Source organism: Leptopilina boulardi, unplaced genomic scaffold, assembly GCF_019393585.1.
Source record: "Leptopilina boulardi isolate dan_hultmark-lab unplaced genomic scaffold, ZJU_Lbou_2.1 LbouV2_222, whole genome shotgun sequence".
Lineage (NCBI taxonomy): Eukaryota > Metazoa > Arthropoda > Insecta > Hymenoptera > Figitidae > Leptopilina > Leptopilina boulardi.
Genome location: NW_026137777.1, coordinates 94105 through 120710, shown reverse-complemented (window position 1 = coordinate 120710; position 26606 = coordinate 94105). Strand labels below are relative to the sequence as shown.

Sequence of the window (26606 nt, the reverse complement as noted above, 5' to 3'; positions counted from 1 at the left end):
AAAATCTAACTTTAGATTCGTAATCAGCGACCCAAAAAACCCCTAGATACCAAGTTTGAAGTAAATCCATCAATTTTTACAAAATTCGTCCGCCATATTGGAGCCGCCATTTTGAATTTTGAAAATCTAACTTCAAATTCTTTATCAGCGACCCAAAAAACCCCTAGATACCAATTTTGAAGTAAATCCATCAATTTTTTAAAAAAATAGCCTACCTCTCAAAATCCGACAGGTTTTTGGAGGTTAGAAAAAAATCCTGACGTGATGGAGCAAAACGGACTTCGGATTCGTGTTCAGCGCGTCAAAATACATGTGAAATGACTAGTCTGGTCTGCCGCGCACGACACTTTTTTTTTGTGGGGCTGTGTTATTTGCCACGTCTACTAGTGACTTTCAACACTTAATATTTATTATTTTATAATTGGGAAATTACAAAGGATGCTATATTTGGCTACAAGTGTGGAAATCGTATGTGAACATATGTCTACACGTACACACACAAACACAAAGAAATGTTCGCGCCTTTTCTATTTTTCAAAAATTGATCCTATTAAAAAAATTAAAATGTGGATAACTTTGAAATAGGAGCAGCTAGGATTTCATTCTAAACGGATTTTTCACCTACAATCATCCATAAATACAACCCCACTTTCAGTTTTTCTTGACACTTTTGTTCAACCTATCGTCGCTTCCTACCCACCGTGTTCAATGTAGACCTATTTTCAATGTCTGATAACTCGAAAAACATGTATTTTTTCAATTTTTGATAAAAAAAGAAAAGTTTCAGTTTTTCTTTTACTTTTCAATAATGTTAACAAAAAATTTTTTTTTCATTTTTTATTTAAAAAAATATCAATTTTTTATAAACAAATTAAGTTTTTTTTAATTTGAATATGATATTTTTAAAATTTTTTTTTAAACATACCTGGAAATACTAAGAAGATTTTGCAAAAAAATTTAGAGTTGGCCGATAAGTTTTATAGGTTTAAATAAACATTTAATCACCGCGATCAGCATTTTTCGTATTTTTAAAAATTAAAAAAAATTGTAAAATTGTTAAAAATTATTTTTTTTTCATTTTTCATAGTGAAATATGATTTCAGGTTCCATAAAAAATGAAAAAAAATCATTTTTAACAGTTTAAAAATTTTTTTAATTTTTAAAAATACGAAAAATGCTGCGTGCGGTGTTTAAATGTTTATTTAAACCTATAAAACTTATCGGCCCACTCTAAATTTTTTTGCAAAATCTTCTTAGTATTTCCAGGTATATTTAAAAAAAAAAATTTTTTAAATATCATATCCAAATTAAAAAAAACTTAATTTGTTTATAAAAAATGAAAAAAAATTTTTTTGTTATCATTATTGAAAAGTGAAAGAAAGACTGAAACTTTTCTTTTTTTATGAAAAATTGAAAAAATCCATTTTTTTCGAGTTTTGAGCCATTGAAAATAGGACTACATTGAAGAAACTGAAATTTTGAAAATTCATAACTCGAAAATTTTTCAAAAAAAAAAGAAAAAAATACGTATCTCATTTTTTTCACTACAGAACAAGAAAAAAATATATTTGTCCACAATTAGCAAAATTGATTTGTAATTTAATTCATGTTATTTCGCAATATGAATTTCAATAATCTCGATTCATTTGCGAAATAACCATTGATTTTAAAATTAAAATAAATGAAAAATAAAATTATAAATAGTTATTAAATTAATTTGAAATAATAATTGAATATTTAACATTAGAAAATTTGAAGTGCGTGTGTTGTGTATGTTGTTGGTATATAATTGACAACATATTTGTGATATTAGTTAACAAATATTATATTTAATAAATAATATATAACAAAAAAAATTAAAAATTTACGGAATATAACATAACCTTAATCATAGTTGTACTCTAACTCTGTTCAAGAATTGTTATACATATGTACACAGGCCAATACTACACGAACGATACACATTTTTTTCCTGTTGTAGACGCAGCTTTGCATAACGACACGAAAACAAAACAAAAGGCCTTTCTAGATTCTGGCTACGAAAGTTCTAATCTGTGAGCACGAAAAGGTTCTCAACCTGTTTATAAAATTATATCTGAAGGTACGGTCACACCTTCAGCTGCCTGCACAGCAGAAATATCTCTGTATTATACATGTAATATATACGTATTATACATGAGTTTGTAACGCTGCTTTGGTATTTGTCTGCAGGGTTGGGTAGGTTGCCATAAAATAAACAATTCAAGTATTATTGTTAACCCACACAGCACAACATCTTACACCAGGCCTACAGCAGGCTTACATGTAAGGTTTGTAAGGTAACATCGTAAGCCCATAGTAGACTTACAGTAAACCAAAAATGTCCGCCTTACAGTAAGCTTACATGGTAGGGTCGAGGTAAGCTTACATGGTAGGGTCGAGGTAAGCTTACATGGTAAGGTCGAGGTAAGCTTATGAGTAAAGGCTGTGGTAAGGTTATTATTAAGTTGTAAGGTTGAGGTAAGGTTGTGGTAAGCTTACAAGGTAAGGCAAGTTATATTCAAATAATAATATTAATAATAAATAAATATTCAATAAAAAAAATTTTTCTTTTGCCTTATTCTATTTTGGGAACCTATCATTTCGCAGAAAGTTTTGAAAACAAATTTGGGAGGAGTAGGATTCGAACCCGGGACCGAAGTATATACCTAACAACCTAACCAACTGAGCTAAACGGGGAACTGACAATGAGAAAAGTAATCTTACTTTTAAAGTGGAACCAAGAAGATAATCAACTCCTTAAAAGCAAGATTACTTTTCTCATTGTCAGTTCCCCGTTTAGCTCAGTTGGTTAGGTTGTTAGGTATATACTTCGGTCCCGGGTTCGAATCCTACTCCTCCCAAATTTATTTTCAAAACTTTCTGCGAAATGATAGGTTCCCAAAATAGAATAAGGCAAAAGAAAAATTTTTTTATTGAATATTTATTTATTATTAATATTATTATTTGAATATAACTTGCCTTACCTTGTAAGCTTACCACAACCTTACCTCAACCTTACAACTTAATAATAACCTTACCACAACCTTTACTCATAAGCTTACCTCGACCTTACCGTGTAAGCTTACCTCGACCCTACCATGTAAGCTTACCTCGACCCTACCATGTAAGCTTACCTCGACCTTACCGTGTAAGCTTACCTCGACCTCACCGTGTAAGCTTACCTCGACCCTACCATGTAAGCTTACCTCGACCTCACCGTGTAAGCTTACCTCGACCCTACCATGTAAGCTTACCTCGACCTCACCGTGTAAGCTTACCTCGACCCTACCATGTAAGCTTACTGTAAGGCGGACATTTTAGGTTTACTGTAAGTCTACTATGGGCTTACGATGTTACCTTACAAACCTTACATGTAAGCCTGCTGTAGGCCTGGTGTAAGATGTTGTGCTGTGTGGGAATTTATCTGTTGTTGAGTGGAAAATACGATCAATATATACAAGGTCATTTCTGACAGTTGGAACACCTGCATACAAGGTCATCTCTGACAGTTTGAACTAGTAGTGCGATTTATTAAAAGAGTTAATTTGAAAAGCAAGCGCGAATAGCACGTTTCATAAGTATTCTAAGAACTTAGATTCTACTAATTAACTGAATAAAAACATCAGTGTACTAATTAAAACCATTTGCATCTTATTAATAAATAATCCTCTCAGCAAGTCAATCTTTCAAGATTTTTATAAGAATCAAACTCAATTAATATTTGAAAAACTAACTTTAACTTAAAGTGATTATTTATCATTGATATTTCCTTAATAAATAAATAATTTAAACATTGATGATGACCAAATTGTGAAAACACCTTGATTTATCGTAAATAACGTAAATAACAAAAAGAGGTTAATGCGGCTACAATGTCGAAAACCTGGTTTTCTACAGTATTATACGTATAATACGTCGTTTATGTATTATATGTAGAAAACCTTCAGAAAAGCACTTTTACCTATCACTTCTACACAGGCAGCCTCCCACTACGCAGTACAAGAGTAAGAGAGACAGAAAATTCAAATTTAAATCTACTGACTCTCTGATTGGCCGGAGTGAAGGAGTGACTGTAACAAAAGTTTCATTGAGGCCGTTTCTGAATTGAGGATTTTTGCGCATTTTTGATAGGCCGTTTCCGAATTATTATTTTTAGTGCACACTAGATAGAGGTTCTACAATAGACAGATTACCTATCTCTTTCGCACTCATGGGATATGCACTTGGACTTGGCCGTTTCCGATTTGGAATTTTTAGCGTACTTTTAATAAAGTGTATACTCGGGAAATATGTAGTGTCCTTGTTTTTCCGTGCGAAAAAAGGACACAGCACACTTCCCGGCTATTAGGATCAGAAATCATAGGGAATCATGGGAAAAATAACCCACTTGCGGTAGCCATCTTGATATTTCATCTCTCTCTTAAACATATGTTAAAAGGGAGACGGAACAAAAAAAAGCTACCACAAGTGGGTCGACACCAGATGGCGTATCGCAGTTCTGCGGTTTGTAATACACTTTATCGAAAGTCCACTAAAAATCCCAATTCGGAAACGGCCAAAGTGTTTACTAAGGAAGTTAGGGCCGTTTCCGAATTCGGATTATTATAGTGCATACATAGTAAAGTGTATACTAGGGAAGTATGTTGTGTCCTTGTTTTTCGCACGGAAAAATAAGGACATTGCATACTTCTCTAGTATACACTTTATAGGATGTTCTAGAATAGGTGCAAAAAGCAAGTGCAACTACAACTCCAAATGCAAATCCCATGAATGCAAGACAAAAAGATATACTACCTAACTCTTTCGCACTAATAAGATTGGCACTTTGGACTTGCACTTGGCTTTTGTACCTATTCTGAAACCGCCTTATCAAGTATGAATTAAAAATTGTAAAGTTGGAAAACAGAGATAAGATTCTGGAACTGCCTTAAAGTGTATTCTTGAGAAGTATGCAGTGTCCTTGTTTTTCCGTGCGAAGTAAAAGACACTGCATAATTATCGAGTATTCACATTATCAAGTTCGCTCTAAAAATCCCAATTCGGAAACAACCCACACTTCTCTAGTATACACTTTCGCAAGTATGCGCTAAAAAAAGCTGCAGTCTCATGGTAGCATTTTGTGTTGTGTTTTGTCATTATACCATGAGTAGAAAAGAGATACAGATATATGTTTGCTATGTTTACACTCATGGACTATTTTCAAAACACTGCCATTGGACTGCAGCCTGAATGTGGTTAGTTAAAACATTGCAATTAAGGGAGGCGCCTATTTTATCGGGTCAAAAAAAGCGATTTTTTAAAAGTTGTCTTAACTGAAAGTACAACTACACTGTAAAAAATTTTTTCGAAATTTTTCGAAAAATAGTTTGCCAGTTTTTTTTCGAAAAGGTTAGAAATTTTTCGAAATATTAGTGAAGAAAAATTTCGAAATCTGTTTTGATTTTTTCCGAACAAAACGTTAAGAAAAATTTCGAAACTCTGCTCGATTTTTTCAGCAACCTCTTACGATAAATTTCGAAACTTCTTTCGACTTTTTTCTAAATAAAAATTGAGAAAATTTTCTAAAAATTATTCGATTTTTCTCGAACAAAGCGTTAAGAAAAATTTCGAAACTCTGTTCGATTTTTTCAGCAACGCCTTAAGATAAATTTCGAAACTTCTTTCGACTTTTTTCTAAATAAAAATTGAGAAAATTTTCTAAAAAATATTTGATTTTTTTCGAATAAAGCGTTAAGAAAAATTTCAAAACTATGTTCGGTCTTTTTAGCAACGTGTTAAGATAAATTTCGTAACTACTTTTGATTTTTTCTAACCAAGAATTGAGAAAAATTTCTAAAAACAATTTGATTTTTTTCCATTAACTATATTTGCATTAATGATTATGTGTGACAAAGTTTTGGTAACTTACAGATATTTATAATTTTTTTAAATTAATTAATATAAAAAACTTTACATTTGTCTTACAATTAGATACAATTTATATATTTTTCAAAAAAGTTTATAAAATTTAAGTTATACATATTTTTCAATTATAACATTAATAAGATTTGAATATATTAAAATATTCAACTTATAGATACTCGTAACTTAAGGGAAAAAACTTGTGTAAATGCAAGTTTTTTCAAGATTTTCTTACAAAAAAATTGTAAAGTTTATTGAATTGAAATAAAGCATACCTTAAAGCAATATAAGCTATGTATAATAATTTTTTAAACTAAAAATCTTGCAAAATGACAGCGATACAGGCGTTTAAAGTTAGATCTTTGGTTTTGCGCCGTGCAGCCTACTGGTCTCAAATCTCAACCAAAATCAAAAAATAAAACTTTTATCGTTAAAATACACAAATACGCTTTGCATGACAAAAAAAAATTTGTAAAAATTTTTTTTTACACGAGTTTCCCCCCTCAAATACAATGATTTATATGTTTTATTACATTATTTATTAATTTGGCTGTCCTTGAATCCTCTTCATTTAATTTTTGGGATTTACTTTTTCTTTGCCTCCTACTGCCTTTGTTTGATGGGTTTATATCTAAAAGCAGTCTGAAAATAATGTGAAAACATTTTTAATATTAAATTAATAAATAATAATTAAAAGGAAAATTTGGATATTTATACATAAGTATAATATAACATATATATATAAATCTTTACCTTTGAATAAATTCGAAGGTCGATGCCTTCTTTGCTTCATAATTAAACCCATAAACGTAGTATGATAATACTAATAAGAAAATCCCTTGTAAGACATTGGAAGTTCTTATTAGAATCGTATCTTCGACTACTATTAGACACTGTAAAGATTCGTCAAACAGACTTCTTCCTGAAAGAAAACGTAAGAATATTATTATTAAGTAATTATTGTTACATGTGTACTAATATTTATTAACTACTTACTAACATTGATAAAGATTTTATGTATAAATTATAAATATAATTAAACATGATATAAACCTTTTATGATGAGAATAGGACGTGTAACATTAGCCATTTTTATAATTTCCTCATCCGAAGCGTCAATGTCCTGAAAAAAAAAATTTTTTAGTACAAATATTTGTTAATTTTAATTGTCGAATCATAATTCAAAAGATAGGTTATACTTACAGCCAATTTAAAAATAGGCTCTTCGTTAAAAAAAGAGGCTAGAAGTGGAAGAAATCCAATCGTTTTTGGAAATGAAGAATCCAAAGTTGACGAAGCATTTTTTATTTCACTCAAAACTGACTCCAAATTTTTGGCAATTTTAGGTTTTATTGTTGCCTTTTTGTATTTCGTGTAATAATCTCTGAAATATTCGTAAATTGCAGGAATTTTATTTTTTGCGTTTTCAAGCCATATGTTTTGAACTTTTTTGCCAAGCAAAGTCTCAGCATGTGCAAGAAAATGTTTTTCTTGTTTTAAATGGGGCCAATGATTTTGTAATATATCTGCCAAATTCAAGTGAAGCTGTTCCCTTCTATTTAAATTAATTCGCTGGGTAGCGTAGGTAAGATTTAAATACTTTGCTTCATCTTCAACTGGTAGCTGCATCTCAGGGTTCGAAATAGAAAGCAAAAGGCTATTTTTCATTATATTTTGAGTCTCGTTTGTCTCATTTTCTGGAAGTGGAGGTTCGTATGCTACACAGCCATAACTATCCTGGTTTTTACCGTATCTTTCTATAATTAAATTCGTTGTATTGTCTTCTTCATCGCTGTCAGCAGGACGTGGACGCTTCTTTTTCCCTTGTTGAGTTTTCTTAATACGGTCATACAGTCTTTTTTGCAAAGACTTCACACCAGATGAAATTTCTAATCGAGACTCATTTTCAGTCCATATTGAAAAGCCAAAAACATAAGGAAATTTGTGTACCATAAGTTCTGCGACACGTCTTGCAGTGCTGAATCTGTCATCTTTTAAATCATCCATCATATAGTCTGCGGCATTTCTAATAAAATCTAATACGTAACTCGAAGGATTCGATTCAATATTTTTTAATTTCTTGGGAACTATAGAATCCCAAGGAAGAGCTGATATTCTGTCGCTGCTGGATGGTGACAGACTTACAATACTATTTTGTTCTTCAATATTGAAGGAAGAAGAAGATTGTGAACCTTCATTTTGTTGATCTGAAACAACAAATTATTATAACCAAACAATAAAAAATAAAATAATTTTTAAATATAACTGAATATATTACTTGTAATAGTTGGACTTATTGACACTGCTGATGAAACAATCTCCGAAATCGGTTTCCAGGGCGCATCTTTATAAACGACCATCAGTAGTAAAGGGACGTTTGGGTACATTTCCGCCAGACTTTCCAAAATACACATCTTTGAAATACTTGTACCATCTTCCTCAAGAACAATCTATAAAATCGGGAAAAAATGAAATTTAAGAAAACTGTACACTGCTCAATAAATAAAATTCTTCATACAATAAACAACTTGGAGTTACATAATAAAACAATATTTAATGCAATTAAACAAGATAGAAATAATAATACCTTACACGATGAGTCCAAGTTAATATTCAAATTTGTGCACGCTTCAGATATCAATTCTTCTAAGGTATTACCACAAACAAGACTTCTGCTATTTCTACTTGGGTTGGTAATTTTATACAAGCGCGAAACCATAATTGTTCTATAAAAAAACAGATTTATAAATTTTAAATATAATTTCAAATTTTTTTAACAAGGTTAGTATTATACATCAGTTCAATAGGCCTCAATTTTTGTTTTTTAGGCATTGATTTACAATAGTAAAATTCTGGGAAAACATTTTACATTACTATTGCAAAATATTTACTTACTGTTTTATTAAATGTTGCATCTTGCAAATTTGTTTAAAGACAGAAGCGGATCATTTTTAAAGAGTTAGATCTTTGGTAGAATATTTCGTCGAATGCACGTGTACATTGATATAAAAAAACTTAATAATAATACAAACAGTTTGAAGAAAGAAGAACATATTATCTTAAATTCAATATTTAAGCGAAGTTTTAGACTCATAAATAATTAACATATAGAGCATACAAATTTAAAATTAATATAAAAAATAAAAAATTATTATATTCATAAGTTATTCCAAACAATATTTAATATAAATTACTTAATTATATTTAGATTTAATAAGTATAGAATCAACACAAAGATGTAGAAGTTAAAGCATAGTTCAGTTTCACATACTGTTTAGTATCATGTACATAAATGTGTAAAGGGCTATAACTTAATAACTTTTTAATGGGTATACATTCATATCTTAAGTGACAACCCAATTCGTATAATCGAAGTTTTGATTGAAAATTTGTTTCCACAACTTCCACAACTATATTTAAAGATTCTTCATTATTGCATAAAATAAGAACAATCTTTCCCATCTCAACATTATTTTCATATGATTCTTGTCTTATAGCAAGGGCATTTCCCTTCCTGTATTGAGTACCTCTAAACATAGCAACTGAACATTCAGTAATTTTTCCACATAAATTTGCATTACGTATCGCTTTTTGAATATCTTCCGAATAGCGAAACATACAAAATTCAATTTCTTCGAGTAGCTGAATCTCACATCTTAATCCACCTCCTGCACGCAAAAAACTTTGCAAAATTTCATGTTTTTCGGATAAAGTTAATGTAATATTTTTAAAGCATTTTAAATGTCTTATTGCTCTTTTGAAAAAAGTGTGCTTACTTTCAAAACGCAATGTAAAAACTTTTATTAAAGGACCAAATTGGAGGATCAATTCAGGGTAATGAGATAAATAATGATGCTTTGGTCGTAATTTTATATTAGGAAATAATCTTTTCCTATTACTGAGATATTCATCTATTAAAAATTTTAAATGGGGAACAAAAGATTTATCAATTTCCGTGGCGCATACCATTCGACAATTTCTGTTAGATTCATAAGACACAACCAAACATCATCATCAAGATTTACTTTGTTTCCTACAAGAAGGGGAAATAATCGAAGTAGTACTAACAATTGCCAAGCTCCGCCAACTATTCTCTTTCCTTTTCCTTTCTCTGGTACTTTGGTGGGCTTATCTCTTCCATCAGAATGAGAATATTTAAAAGAATCTATTTTCCTGTTGAGAAATTCAACAGAAAACCAGCCTTTTCCGACAAAGTACATTATCATTAAAAAAAAATTGAAAGCTACTATGCCTTCAAGTAAATCATGTGCGAAGCATGATGGCAATCCAGGTTTGCAAACATGATATCCTTTCAAACGATTGAAAACAGAATTGAACTTTACTCCTTCATAATGCAATGCGTTTTTTTTCTTTTTTCGTATCGATTCATTATATGACTTAATCGTTCTTGGTTTATACGATATAGAAACATAATCCATATTTCCCACTTCTTCACTTTCTACAAATTCTTCATCTTCCTCATTTTCATCAATTTCTTCATCTTCTTCAACTTCTTCATTTTCTTCATTATCTTCATTATCTTCATTTTCTTCATCATTTTCCTCATTATTTTCTTCATTATTTTCATCTTCATCACTTTCTACATCTTCTCCAATTTCTTCATCATTTATATCAGATTCGTCATTGATTTTCTCATTCTCATCTTCAACTCCTTGTTCTTCATTTTCTGTGCTAGTATTACGCATAATATTTTTATAGAATTCTTCTCTAGTAATTAAGCAGAATCTACAAATATACTCCGCTCTACTAAAGTTTTCAACAAATCCTCCTAACCCATGTCCTCCCAAATTATCTGTACAAATAAATGCAATAGTACCTTTTACAAATATATTTGGCGATATTTCAATTCCATCTCGTTCAATTTTAATTAAATCATTGACTATTCTACCGTAAACTTTCTCGTGATTAAAGAATTTTTCATTGCAAAGTGCAACAAGTTGTATTGTATTAATATGTGTACGCAAATAGTCAGGCAAGTTTCCGATACTTAAATATACTGCTAAAAGCTTATGTTTTGTACGTGCTGGACCAATAGGATTTACTACTTCAAAACTGTCTTGATATAAAATAAGTTTAAGTGAAATACGATTGTTTTTAAAGAAATCATTATTCAAAAAAACACTTCCATCAGAAAAATCTTTTAAAACATCTGTATTATTACTTTCAGGAGTTTCTAAATTAATATTAAAAGATTTATCCCGAAAACAAGCTTTTAGAGTTTTTCTAAGAGGAACATAATGAAAAAATCTTTCTTTTCCGTTAATAATCCCTAACGAACATTGTACTGGTTGAACATAAGTAAAACGATCCTTGTACAACTTCTTTCTCAAAAAATTTGATTTTAATTGGGAATGACAATTAGTAAATGGATCCTTGTCCGTAACTGCTTTTATTATTTCCTCTGCTTGAAGATTAGACATTCCTGATGTACGAAGCTCATCACGTATTCGATTTCTTAGAAGATTCATTCTTATATTGTCAATATTTCTTGACTCAAGAATAAAATATTGTATTGTAGAAGCAGGCACCAAAAACTGAGCTTCCAGTTTCATATACATTTGAGCCATATTAATTAAATATAAATTTTCAAAATCTTCACTTTCTGCGTGCGGTACCATTAAGATCTGATTGTCTTCTTCTAAAATGGGAATTTCATTATCATGATACATAGGACTGTGAGTGTTTTCATCGCCTATAAAAGATGCATTAGTATCAAATACTTCTTTTACACTTGTTTCACTTTTGTCTACTGATGTTATAATTGCATTAGACATATGTGAGTGGCATCTTGATAAGTGAGATGTAAATGAACTGACATTAGTGTAATTTTTTTTACATTGTACAATGGGACATTTTACACTTTTGTTGTTGTTTAAATGCTCTTTTAAATGCTTCATAAATAGCTGATAATTAATGTATTTTTTACGGCAATATGAAACATTACAAATGAACTTGCCATCTTTATTTATAATATTGCATGAAATACTTTTATTTAATTCATTACGATATTTTATGTTATGTACACGAAAAATAAGTAATTTTAAAGAAACGACTGTTTTAAAAACTCTTTTACAATTTTGCCAACCACAACATATATGTTTGTTCAAACTAGAATGGAACTTTTGATGATCCAAGTGCTCCAGTAAATTCTTCGTTTGATGGATGCAAAAGCAGCAGAAGTACATGATTTCAAACTGTAAACATATTGTTCTTCTAAGTATTTACTATTCATACATTAATTTTTATTGTATGTAGGGTCAGTACACTAATTATGTTTCACCTAAAATATTTATTTTATCCCGCGTGGAAATGGAATCATGGGTAAAATCATAAAAACCATGGGCGAAATCGATTGCCAAGGTAAATACGATTAGACCCATGGTTTAAACCTTGACAAAAATCTTAAAAATCATTGCTCATGTAAAATTAAAAAATTGTTTCCCATGGTTCGCAAGTTTTAAGCCATTGTCCAAAATCCGTAAAATTATTAAATATTTTCCCATGGTTTGCAAGTTTTTAGCCATGGTCCAAATTCCATATAATAAAAAAAAATTTCCCATGGTTTCCAAGATTTTAGCAATGGCCCAAAATTAGTAAAATTAAAAAATTAATTTTCCCATTGTTTCCAAGATTTTAGCAATGGTTAAAAATCCGTAAAATTAAAAAAAAATTTCCTACGGGAAATTGTACCATGGGAAACGAACATAAGCAATGGTTTTTGAGATTTTTTCCAAGGTTTAAACCATGGGTCTAATCGTTTCTTCCTTGGCAATCGATTTCGCCCATGGTTTTTATGATTTTACTCATAGTTTCATTTCCACGCGGGATATTACTATGATTATATTATATAATCAACGTTTATAGATTTATATTCTGAAGAAGGTATTAACAAAACCCATCAAATTGAAAAAGGCGTTTTCTAAATTTTTTTATAAAAAATGTAGCCAATTACATGAAAATCAAACAAACATATGTGTACGTCCGGATGAAAAGATACCACTTTGGTACTATTGGAGTTTTCTGTATGAGTTAGAAGTGCCAAAAATCTAATAGAGAAAAATGAGTTTAAAGTTCAAATCTACCATTAGCTCCCATGTTAATTAAAAATCAGAATATTAGTTGTTTTAATTACAATGAAGTCATCGTGAATGCATAATATAACGAAGAACACTTTGTAGTTTGATTGCGATTATTTCCTAAAATAAAATCGAAAAAGTGGTCCCTTTTCATATATACATACATTTACAAATTTTGAGGCATAAAACCATAAAAGACCCTTCTACCCGTCTATTGCGGACCAGGTACAAAGGCCTTTCAAATTTTAAATGTGTCCTCTAGAGTTTCCTTATAGGAAAAGTAACACATGTTACATTCCTTTTTATATTGGCTATATTTTTCATTAAAAAATCCGCTCTTTTATAACAGGATGCGCAAAAAAATTTCAATCTCTTCTGAATTAGTATATAGTATTAGTATATATAATATTTAACTGATATTTTAACATTAATTATTATTTAACTATTTACTCTCTAAATATGAATCAGTGAAAAAGTCACTGGTCTCAAATCAGTCGCTAAATTCTAGCTATTTGAATCAGTGGTTTTCACTGACAGTTAGTGACATTTCATTGGAGAATTAATTACTTTGACTGAAAATCAGTGAAATGTTACTGATTCAAATAGCTAGAATTTAGCGACTGATTTGAGACCAGTGACTTTTTCACTGATTCAAATTTAGAACGTAACATTAATAATATTTAACTTTTTTCTGAATTTCTAAATATAAAATATATATTAAAAATTATAATATGCACATATATAAAATTTCTATAATTTTTTTTAGCATTGTTAGAACTATTACTACTTAATAGGAAAATTGTTTATTTACATTATTTAAGTCGTGATAATTTTAAAAATGCTAAGAATACTTTAAAAAATAAAATAAAAGTATCTATAGTTGTCAATATTTATTAAAAAATGATAGGGTAAGTCCGGGGGAGTTGGACATGCGGGAGAGATGGCCAATTCAAATATTTTATAGAATTTGCTGCTAGTTATCGCTTATTAAAGATTAATTCTTTTTGTTTTATGGCAAATCACAATTAAAAGAAAAAACTTCACGATAAATATTGAAAAAGTATGTAAAAATCTGATTTGTTATTTTGACTAGTTCAGAAAAAAGTGATGAGTTTACGTTTCCCACTGGTGTTATGTTATTTTATAGAATAATTTTGAATTTCATGTTTTTTTGTAAAGTACATGACCCAAACTTTGTCATAACTTTACATTTATTCAAAAATTTTATTTACTTATTTATATTTTAGTTGTGTCAATTTGTCTTCTTACATTAGGAGAGATGGCCATGTTTTTTCGAGGTGAGATGGCCATACTGTTTAAGTTATTGGCACCCTTGAGATTCGTGTGTTCGATAAAAAAACATTAATTCTGTGGCAAATGACATTTTTTATGACATATATTACAACAAGACACTCCAACAAAGATTTTCAAATTTAAATATGATCAAATAATAATAACTCATTTTGAACAGCAGCAAAAATAAGACTAGGTTTTTTCTGTGATTAATCACTTTAAATTAAGAATTCTGATAAAGCGAAAAGCCAAAGAATGATATTCAAATATTGGCCATCTCTCCCATACGCCTATGGCCATCTCCTCCGTACATTCCGGGAGAGATGGCTAAACGTGTTTTTTAGAAAATATTAATTTTAAGATTGTTTACATTTAAAAAATTTATCATTTCTATTATTATTTGTAAGTTAAATGTTCAATGTTTAATTAGCAATAAAAGTTAATACATAAATCACTTTCTTCTTATTTTTACAGGCCTTTAAAAAAACTATGGCCAACTCCCCTGGACTTACCCTACCTATTTGTAATGATAGAGTAAAAAAATGTGCTATCTATTTCATTGTTATTAGCACGTATCTGTGCTTTACCATCACAAATATTATTTTTTAATAAATATTTAATTAATTATTACATTATACTGTCAGTATAATTTTCATAAACACCGCACCAATATACATAAATGTAAGTAGTATAAAAAAATGGAGATATTTTTAAAAAATTCAAATTCCGATTCTCTATTAAGAAACTGGAACTTGAGTCGAAGAACCGACTCTTCGTTCGAACCGCACACTCTCATACCAGTCGGGTAGCAGTGTGTGCCTAAGAGGTGCTCACTGCTACCCGACTGGTATGAGAGCGTGCGGTTCGAACGAAGAGTCGGTTCTTCGACTCAAGTTCACGTTTCTTAATAGAGAAAAGTGACTTTTTATCTTTAAAATTTTTAAATTTTATAGTAATATCGTTTGAAAAAAATTTTCAATTTCTGTTTTTGAGAAGTATGTTTAAAAACACATTTTTAAAGAAACTATTACAATTGATGCATTTTTAAGGAAGTTATGATCATTCAAAAAAAAAAAATCATTAAAATTCAGAAAAATTAATATCTTGTAAATGATGGCTTCTGATTCAAGAAAAAGTCTACTTAAAATAATAATATTTTATATTCATTTGTGACGCGTTGCCAAGAAAGGTACCTTAGACGAAAATTAATTATACCCTGGTAGAAAAAGTTCGTGGCGCTAACTAGCACTGCTATAGATTACATGGTGGCGCTTATGTAATCTAGCAGTGCTAGCTAGTGCCACGAATTTTTTCTACCAGTGTAGGTTATGTTTATGACAGTTTTACTTTAATTAAAATTTTAGAAGAAGAAAGATAGAAAGAAAAGACTTAAACATCACTGGTTTGCATTAAAATTTAATCCTGTTTGTATATTTTTACTTTAAAATTTCAAAATACAACCTGTTATTTTTTACTTCTAAGGTCCCTTTCTCTGCGACGCGTCACATTAAATTTATTTATACTTTTAAAAAGTAATTACCTTGTTATTTAATTATATATATCAATATTAATCCTCGAACCGATCACTTCACAGAGAAAATAACTTTGATTTAGAGTTGTCACTCGCGGATTTAGTATCTGCCCAGCAAATGCTGAAGAGCAACTGAGGATCGAAAGGCTTTTTGAAGAAAAGTCCTCGGAAAACATCGACAAGTTTCGAACATTTCTATTTCAAAACAAAAAAATTCACAAACTTCGGGTTTGCATACATCTATGAAAAAAAACGGGTACCGAAAACGTCATAAAATAGTCCCTCTTGCAATAGGAAACCTTTATAGCTGGTCAACATAAGCCAAACCAGATGTGACAAACTATTCAAAAAGACAAAATATTTTGGAGATAAGAAAAAAATTTTCTATCCTTACTTTATAGAAAAAATATTTCAGGATATATAATAATATTTTATGATTTTCAATAATTTATACCAGTGCTTATTTATAATTACAATAGGAAACAGTTTCTTTTAACTGCTTGCTAAATAACAATTTTTTTTAAAAATTTAAAAAAATATCAATCTACTCCAAAATAATTTTAAAACATTCTTATTTTATACTATTTTTCTTATTTAATATTTGTATTAAATATCATGATAATATTCATTTTGAATACTCAAGAAGTTAAAAGAATATTAGCCGGTAATATCAAAGGATTTAAAACAATTATTATAATTTTCATGATTACCATATTATTTCATATTTCCTCAATAGTAATGCGAAATATTCTTTCAATATTATCGTGAAATATCACTACCCCGATAAATATTTACCCTTTGATAAAAAATAAAATTTATTAAACTAAATTTAAGATAACAATTATTTTTTACAAAGTTTCTGTATTGTTAAGAAAATTTTCTTAATTCTGTTAGGAACATATCTCACTTCAGAGTAGAAAAATATTTTCATTTTTCCGAAAATTGAATTTCGCAACAAAAATGGAAATTATCTCAAAAAATTATGTTTTAATTCATATTTAGTTGAGAAAATATTCTAATTAATATAGAAAATTAAATTTCTCAACAAAAACTGGAAATTTTCTTAAAACATTTTTGTATTTTACATATTTAGTTAAGAAAATATTCGAATTAATGTAGATAATTACATTTCTCAACAAAAATGAAAATTTTCTCAAAACATTTTGTTATAATTCACATTTAGTTAAGAAAATATTCGAAATAATGTAGAAAAATTTCTTACACTTTACGAAAATTATTTAATCTTACTGACTTTTCGAAATTTTTCGTAACAGTTTCGAATTTATTCTACACTTTTCGAAAAATATCGAACTTTGTGTAGAAAAATCGTTTTCGTAACGTTTTTCGAAATATTTCTAACAATTCCAATAGAAAAATTTCCAAAATTTTTTACAGTGTATCAGAGAATATGCTCTTAAAATATTACGTCAAAATACAAAGTATTTTTCGAGTTACAGCTTGTAGAACGCAATAAAGCGCGTGGCCTGGCGCGCGACTCCACTCGCAGTCTCTAATACTTTTCATAATTTGTTGCGCTTATCTACTATTACACCTACCATTAAAATGACCATTTATCAGTAAAATGTCGTCTTATCCAAGAGCTACCCATAAAAAAATAGTCGTTCATCGAGGCCGCGAAAAAGACGTAAGTTTTTAATAAACAGCACTTACATGTTTTTCAATATTTAAACTCGTTTTTCTCAAAACACTGTTTTTGTAGTTTGTGTACACGATAGACAAAAATCTATTCAACCGATTAAGGTCTACCTGGGCTTGTTATGAAGATAAAAAGTGTCTCTTCTGTATGAATTAAATTTGTTTTTGATAGAGTTAAATTTAGTGCTTTCTTTTAAAGAAAAAATGAGATTTTTTTTGGCGAAAATTAAATTTTTTTTTTAAAAAGTCATGTAAAAATGTCAGTTTTTACTTTCTATTGAAATCTTTTAATTCATACAGAAGGCAATAATGTATATTTAAAGAAAAAATTTTGTTTTTTTGTTTTAGATAAGAATTGTGGACCCTAGGTTGTACGCAATGGGAAAATTTCAGCAGCGAGGCGTTATATATATGGCGTTTATTTTATTATTAAATTCTATTTTCATTTATTCAAAAAATTATATTTTAAAGATTTAAATATATAAGAAAACATACACTAAATCTCGCATCGATTTATTTAAATGTGTTTGAGAAAAAAATTCCTGAAATGTACGCAGTTTTTTTACCTTCTAAAGTAGGCGCCCCCCTTAAGAGGTGCACGTGAAAGAGGCTAGTTTTTCATATTTCTGACTAATATAGGTATGTTTGTTCTGTCGTTATTTAGGAATTTTTTTTGTTTACAACTTTATACTGAGCTAATTTTTTCGAAATTCGTGCTGAAGGAGACTAGAATAAAGGCCTAAGCAGAATCAAGTATACGAGTACGGGAATTGAAAAAAAATAAAGTACAAATGTTTATGCATTAAATTAGTACGAATAGAGAATTTGGAAGTTCAATACAACTTTGTCGAATTCAGGAGAATTGCAACATAGCTGCAATTCGAATTTGTCGCTAAGCGGGATTCACTGAAGTTCACGGAGTGGGATATAGAATAGATAGAAAAGGACAGAAACTAACTATGTCCCTTTTCTATCTCACGCTTTCCATACTCGTATACTTATAAAACTTATAAAATTCGCTCAGTATAAAGTTGTAAAGAATAAAAATTCCTAAATAACGACAGAACCAGCACACCTGTATTAGTAAAAAATACGAAAAACTATTCTCTTTCACGAGCACCTCTTAATTGCAATGTTTTAACCAATCACATTCAGGTTGCACTCCAATGGCATTTGAAATTAGTCCATGAGTGTAAACATAGCAAACATATATCTGTATCTCTTTTCCACTAATGGTATAATGACAAAACACAAAACGCTATTATAAGACTGCAGCCTTAAGCCGTTTCCGAATTTGGTTTTTTAGCACGTGCTTGATAAAGTGTATACTCGAGTATTATGCATTCTCCTTTTCTTCGCACCAAAAAACAAGTACACTCCATCCATACTTCCCAAGAATACACGTTATGGCGGTTCCAGAATAGGTGCAAAAGATAAGTATACCCTATTGAAAATCCTCACATGAGAAACCACATGAGATCCTATGACAAAAACTTTGTAAAACCCCACTCCTATATAGGAAACCATATGGTTTCCCATATAAAACCCCATGGGAAATTGAGACAGGATTTGACATAGGAAAAAATCAAAACGAGGAGACTCGTTTCCCACGTCAAATCCCATGTTAAATACCATGTTAAATACTAAGTGAAATCCTTTATCATTTTTTTTAAATTTTTCCCATGTCAAACCCAATGTGAAATCCTTTATCATTTTTATGAAAAATTTTTCCATGTCAAATGGAACACGATTTCATGTGCATTCTTACACATGATAACACAAATGGATTTAAGCATAAGAAATCATATAAGATTTCATGTAGATTCTGAAATTTCAACCTAAGATTTCACATAGATTTACATATAGGAAACAATATAGGATTTCATTCGGGAATTTTCAGTTGGCTGCTTTATGCAGGCGGCAGTTTACAAAAAATCCTTATTATCCTTATTATATTAAAAAGATTGTTCGTAGGTCGTCGTCGTCGTTGCCCTTACCGATACTTGAAGTTTACTTCACTTTCACTCGAAGTTCACTTGAAGTTCACTTCACTTCCACTTCACTTTCACTCGAAGTTCACTCAAAGTTCACTTCACTTTCACTTCACTTTCACTCGAAGTTCACTCGAAGTTCACTTCACTTTCACTTCACTTTCACTTGAAGTTCACTTGAAGTTCACTTGAAGTTCACTTCACTTTCACTCAAAGTTCACTTCACTTTCACTTCACTTGATGTTCATTTCATTTTCACTTCACTTTCCCTCAAAGTTCACTTCACTTTCACTTCATTTTCAATCGAAGTTCACTTCACTTTCACTTCATTTTTAATCGAAGAAGAACATTGAACATTGAAAAAAAGATTTGTTGAAAGGAAAATATTTTTAAAAAAGTGTGCGTTGAGAAAAAAATATGAAATATTTCTTGAATAAAGTTTTTCCGTGTAATAAGTTCAATTCATCAAAATAATTTATGTAATGTTTGAATAAAAAATGATAAGTTTATTACAATAAACTATTTTTAATTTGAAGATTTTCTGCAATAATAATTAATGGTGGGCGGAAATCTTTTCGCAATCCATTTTTCCCAATAGTTAAAATTCCAAACCTATTATTATTCCGTCGTACATTTTTTTCAACATATTTTTTTCTCAACGCACACTTTTTTAAAAATATTTTCCTTTCAACAAATCTTTTTTTCAATGTTCTTTTATTAATCATCCACATAACAAAAGGATATCCCTGGGATATCCCATGGATATCTTACGAATTGATATATCCCAGAGATATCTTTGATATCCATGGGATATCTCTGAGATACACTGTAAAAAAAGAGAGTTAAATTTTAACTCCCGACGGGATTCTATAAAAGTCTCAACCCAAGTAGCACGATATATCAACCAGATGTCACGGTGATATCACCGGGGAATGTCACCGTGACATCAGGAAAATGTCAAAATGTCCGCCTTACGGTGATATCACACGGTGACATCGAGGTGATATCATGGTGGCATCAAGGTGATATCACAGTCATATCACGGTGATATTTTACAGGGATTTAAAATTTTTTAAAAATTATTATTTTTTAAATTATTAAAAATTTTAAGTCCCTGTAAAATATCAACATGATATCACGGTGATATCACCGTGATATGACTGTGATATCACCTTGATGTCACCATGATATCACCTCGATGTCACCGTGTAATATCACCGTAAGGCGGACATTTTGACATTTTCCTGATGTCACGGTGACATTCCTCAGTGATATCACCGTGACATCTGGTTGATATATCGTGCTACTTGGGGGATTTAAAAACGAAGTTTAAACAGTTACAAAACTGAAGGGCCTATTCTTAAACACTATTCGGGCAGAAGCTCGTCCGATTAACTGACAATTCTTATAGAAAAATGGGGGTTTATATACTAATTCATTGATGTATCATACTTTGCAAAAACCGCAAGAATCACATACAATATTTTAATATCGCAAAAGTCACGTATTCTTGCCAGTTCATATAAACATGTATAAAGTATCAAAGTTCTTTTTATTATTATGTCTATGAATTTAATGTTTAATTTAATTTACTAATGACAATCAAAACTATTATATATCTGCATTAGTTTTCCTATTGATTATTAATTAGTTGATTGCAGTCACTTAGGATGTATAGTGATCGACAATTGGTATTATGAAAAATAATATTAATATCGAGTAATGATCAATAATCTTATTGAATTCTTTAATCTACTATATATATAACACATCTGCTTTATGCGAGTCTTCAGCATTCAGAGGTGTTATATTACATCTATCTTTCACTATTAACATCGTGAATGACTCATATGTATGTAATGACCTTTATTTAAAAGAGATAATTTAATTTGTTCAAGATTTATTCTTTTAAGAATTTTTTGGTACCGGGATGTTACAATTATCTGGACAAAATTTTATTAAATTCTTCTCAACGTATGCTTTTTGTCATATTTTTAACTGTCATATTTCTGTAGTGTTTTAGTCGTTTTTTTTTTTTTTTTTTCTCATATCTAACATACATTTTAGTTTACCTAACTTTATACCTTTAAACAAATTTATCAACATGTCTTTCGATTTCTAACATTTTCTTATTTATAATTTAACATTTTTCTACTGTCGTTATTAACAAATAATAATTTATCGTCAACGTAAATCAATAGTTGACTTTCTAGAAAATTATTATGATTTGTCATCGCTAAAACTGTTCGTACAAAAAGTAATCTAGATACTATCGCATAAATATCTTTTAATTCGTATAAATTTTAATTTTTTAAATCTCAAATTACTAACCTTACTTTGAATTTAACAGATCATAAACTGTCGTATTTTTTGTTTGAAAAGCTCATCTCAAATCGATATTTGACTTTTTTTTATCATTCTTGACTGTCATTAGTTAATCCATTATAGCAAAGACAACTTTTTATCATAGAATACAATTCGTTATTAATTGTTCGTAACCAATGGTTTTTATTTTTAGATTCTATCGTTTGTTTAAGAGTAAACTAATCGTCACTAATTTTAATATGAATTGTACAATAAAAATTTCTATTGTGTTTTATTTTCCGTCCTAATGAACTCATCTTTTAAACTCGATAAGGTTTAATTTTGCAAAACAATCGTAAATTTAAAAATTTTAGTTTTAACTAATTTCATCTATTTTCTGACTATGAATCTCAAAAGTTTCTCTTGTGAATTTAATTTTTTATTCAATTATTCATTAATATATTCGTTATTGTCAAACAAATTTTGCGATCTTGTAATAAATTTTCTTAAGCAAAAACTCATTTCGTTTACAGTTTCTCAACTAAAGATTTTCGAGAAAAATCGTTTATAAGCATCCAGATGTTTTTGAGAAAGTGTATACGATAAAATTTTATTATTAATGATTCGAATAAATAGTTTATAACGGTCTTGTTATTTTATTTCTGTCGTTTCAAAAGTAAAACTTCTTTTACTTAATTAATGAACATACTTTATAATTTAGAATACTGTCGTAACTCTACAGACTGACATTCCCAACATTCGTATAATCAATTCGTATCAATTTGTATAGTTTTATTAGTTTTGCATAATGGTTATGAGAATGCCCAAAAGGCATAAATTAATTTAGAATATTTATTATAAGTAGTTTGTTTTCATTCGTAGATCTTCACTTTATTATAAAGTGCCAATACTTGAAATTATAAAATTGTTAACATTTTTACAACTGTCGTCCATCATTTTATCACTGTCCTTTCGTAAAATTTGGTAAATCTATAATTATCACTAGTTGTATCTTTTTCAGTCGTTTTGATCAAGTCGTTTGTTTATTTGTTCTTCAGGCTTTCATAATTTCGTTATTTTGATTCGGTTTTTCATAAACCACAGTCGTGTCAAAAACAAACAAAAAATTATCTGAAGTAGCTGAACCTATAGATTTTAATGTAAACTTGACGCAAACAAATCGTTCATTTTTGGATTAAAAATATTCACATGATTATTATTTAAATGAATCAAGAACCTGACTCAAACAACTATCGAATTGATAACAGAATTCTCTGAAAATAAGTTTGTATATATTGTATATTTTATTTACTAAATCAGGAAACTTGTTATTATTTGAAACTCAACTAATCGTTTCTTTATCTTAACTAACCAAATCTGCATTTTCATTTTAGTTTGCACATTTAGTTATTTACCATCGAAATAATAAATAGGTACTTTTATTAAGACATAATATAATATAATTTTTTTAATTAGGTGAAAATATTATTAGGCATTGACGGAATAATAGTTTGATTTAATATACCTGATTTACTATATTAATATATAACATTTTCGTTTGATTAGCTATACATCAATTTTAATGTCTCAAAATTTTAATTTGTTCGTCTCTTAACTCATCGTTAAAAGGATTGTAGAGAAGTAATTGTCGTATTTATAACACCGTCCGACATGATTTTTCACACACGAAAAAATCAATGATTTTCAGAAACTAGGACCAAAAAAAAGATACCAGTGTCAGGCCGTTTTTGCTAGATCAGGTCATTTTTTGCTTTTAGGGGTAAAAACAACCCTTAAATGAAAGGTGATAGGAAATCTTGTACAAATTAATAATTTTTTATGAAACCTGGTATCTCGGGGTTTTCCGGGTCACTGATTACGAATCTGATGTCAGATTTTCAAAATTCAAAATGGCCGATCCAATATGGCGGTCGAAATTTATAAAAATTCACCAATTTATTTGAAAGTTGTTACTTAGGGGTTTTTGGGGTCGCTGATAACGAATATGATGTCAGATTTTGAAAATTCAAAATGGCGGATCCAATATGGCGGTCAAAATGTATAAATATTAATTATTTTTTGTAAAACTTGGTATCTAGGGGTTTTTGGGGTCGCTGAGTACGAATCTGAAGTCAGATTTTTAAAATTCAAATTGGCAGATTCAATATGGCGGTCAAAATTTATAAAAGTTCATCGAATTCACTTGAAACTTGTTACTTGAAGGTTTTTGGGGTCGCTGATAACGAATTCGATGTCGGGTTTTCAAAATTCAAAATGGCGGATCGAATATGGTGGTCGAAGTTTATAAATGTTATTAGTTTTTATAAAACTTCGTATCTCTGGGTTTTTGGGGTCGCTCAGTACGAATCTGATTGTAGATTTTTAAAATTCAATATGGCAGACTCAATATGACGGTTGAAATTTATAAAAATTGTTAATTTTTTATAAAACTTGGTATCTAAGTGCTTTCAGCGTCTCTGAGTACGAAAATGATGTCAGATAAGAATAATAAAAACGCCAAATCTAATAAAGGTGAAAATCACAAATCTGAAAAATAATTTGGAAAATTTAAATGTTAGATGAATTTTTTGTTAAAGTTTGCAAGCCAACATTTTAAAATTTTTATTTTAAGTGATTTTTAATAAATTGAGTTTCTATTAGAATTAATAAATTCAAAAGGTTATAATCAAAATTTATTAAACAAATATAATGCAATAAAATAAAATTAATAGAAGCATTTCATAACAACTCTTGTATTACGTTTGTGTAAATTTTAGACGCTTATTTTTACGATTTAAAGATTCGACCACCATATTGGATTCGCCATTTTGAATTTTAAAAACCCGACATCAAATTTGTAATCAGCAACCCCAAAAATCTTCAAGTAACAAGTTTCAAGTGAATTCGACGAACTTTTATAAATTTCAAACGCCATATTGAATCTGCCATTTTGAATTTTCAAAATCTGACATCATATTCGTTATCAGCGACCCCAAAAACCCCTAAGAAACAACTTTCAAATGAATTGGTGAATTTTTATAAATTTCGACCGCCATATTGGATCGGCCATTTTGAATTTTGAAAATCTGACATCAGATTCGTATTCAGCGACCCGAGAAACCCCGAGATACCAGGTTTCATAAAAAATTATTAATTTGTACAAGATTTCCTATCACCTTTCATTTAAGGGTTGTTTTTACCCCTAAAAGCCAAAAATGACCTGATCTAGCAAAACGGCCAGACACGGGTATCTCTTTTTTGGTCCTAGTTTCTGAAAATCATTGATTTTTTCGTGTGTTAAAATAAAAGTTGAATTTTGTCGGACGGTGTAATATGGAACAAATCTACCGTCTGTAATTTACACTTTAACAACTCGTATAAATATTTGAACTCAACTGGTGAACTTAATTTATAATCATGATTAATATTACTGTCTTTACTAGTAAATTCGATTTCAGTTGCCTCTCAAACTTTAATTTTGAAAGCATCAGTTATTAATTTTAAAATCATTGTTGGTTACTGTCGTTTATTTTTTTTATTAATCACTCGTTTATTATTTTCTACTTATGTCATTTCAATAAGAGGAACAGTCGTCCTTTTAAATTTGTGAAAGAACTAATTTATTTATAATTCTAACTCGTTTTAGATGTTTAATATCATTGTCTCGTTGTTGAAATTACAGTTTTCCTTCTCTTGCATTTTGTTATGCATCATCAACGTCATATTCAAAGTCGTTCTAAGTGTCGTTTTGTCATGCACTATATCTTTAAAAGGGCTAAAACTTCCAATTTTGAGTTAATACTGTCGTTTACATTTAAACTTTCATTTATGATTAAAATCACAAAATAAATTTTCGTTCTGTAATCTTTCTTTTCCGTCTCTGATTGATCGTCAATACCTCCTTTCGTTTTATAGTGATCAACATCGTTTTTATTATTAAAAATACTTTCGTTTTTATTATTAAAAATACTTTCGTTTTTATTATAAAAATACTTTCGTTTTTATAATCATTTCGTTCATTACTCTCGTTTTCTAATTTACTTTTATTTTTAAGCTATACTACATACCGTTGTATAATTCATAAATAATCGTCTTCCAATTCACTGTCGTATTTACTATCTTTGAATTACACATCCTTTTATAATTTATAAATAATTATTGTGATTATTTAATTTACTTTCGTTTCTACTATCTTTAAACTACATGTCGTTTTGTAATTTATCGTTTTTAACCGTCCTCAACAGTCATTGTTTATGAACAACAGACGTTTTAATTGTCTCAGTTTTGTTCTGAGGGATAGAAATCTTAATCGTTTCGTTAATCAATTTCTTCTTTTCGTAATTATTTTTCTTTCTAGGACCTCTATTTTCTTCTGGCGACACATTTACCAGACATATTTAAAAGTTTATAAAACAGTCACTTAAAAATGTTGTCGATAACCCACTCGTACAGTCGTTAAATATAAACAAATCGTTATATATACATTCGTATACTGTCGTAAACAATCTGATTTTAATTCGATTACTAATCGTCCATTATCCGAAGAAATTGAACAGTCGTAGATAAAATTCTGAATTTTCCAGATGATTATCGTTCCTTTGATTGGATCAGAAAATAAATTTCTGTCAATTTTCTTGGAATATTCAGAGTTATTTGTGGCAAAATCCACTGGGTATTAACTTTCCAACGCTAGCGAACGTCGCCGTCAACTGGATTTGACCCTTTCTCCGCACTTATTCATTTGTATTCAAGTGAATTTCACCTTAAAAACAAATCGATAATTAAATTTCAAAATAAACATTTGTCAATTGA

At 29.4% G+C, this 26606-nt stretch overlaps 2 protein-coding genes across 2 annotated transcripts in view; one reads left to right on the top strand and one right to left on the bottom strand.

Annotated features, from left to right (window-relative positions):
* Positions 1 to 8726, bottom strand: part of LOC127279708 (uncharacterized) — a 33280-nt gene extending 24554 nt beyond the window's left edge. Inside the window, exons 1-6 of the mRNA XM_051302236.1 lie at positions 8510 to 8726; positions 8201 to 8372; positions 7126 to 8129; positions 6976 to 7045; positions 6676 to 6844; positions 6456 to 6564 (exon numbers count right to left, since the gene is read on the bottom strand). Coding sequence (XP_051158193.1) covers positions 6456 to 6564; positions 6676 to 6844; positions 6976 to 7045; positions 7126 to 8129; positions 8201 to 8372; positions 8510 to 8641 — 1656 coding nt within the window. The 5' untranslated portion in view covers positions 8642 to 8726. The remainder of the gene's footprint in view (positions 1 to 6455; positions 6565 to 6675; positions 6845 to 6975; positions 7046 to 7125; positions 8130 to 8200; positions 8373 to 8509) is intronic.
* Positions 1 to 26606, top strand: part of LOC127279696 (uncharacterized) — a 100307-nt gene that overhangs the window by 2711 nt on the left and 70990 nt on the right. The window lies entirely within an intron of this gene.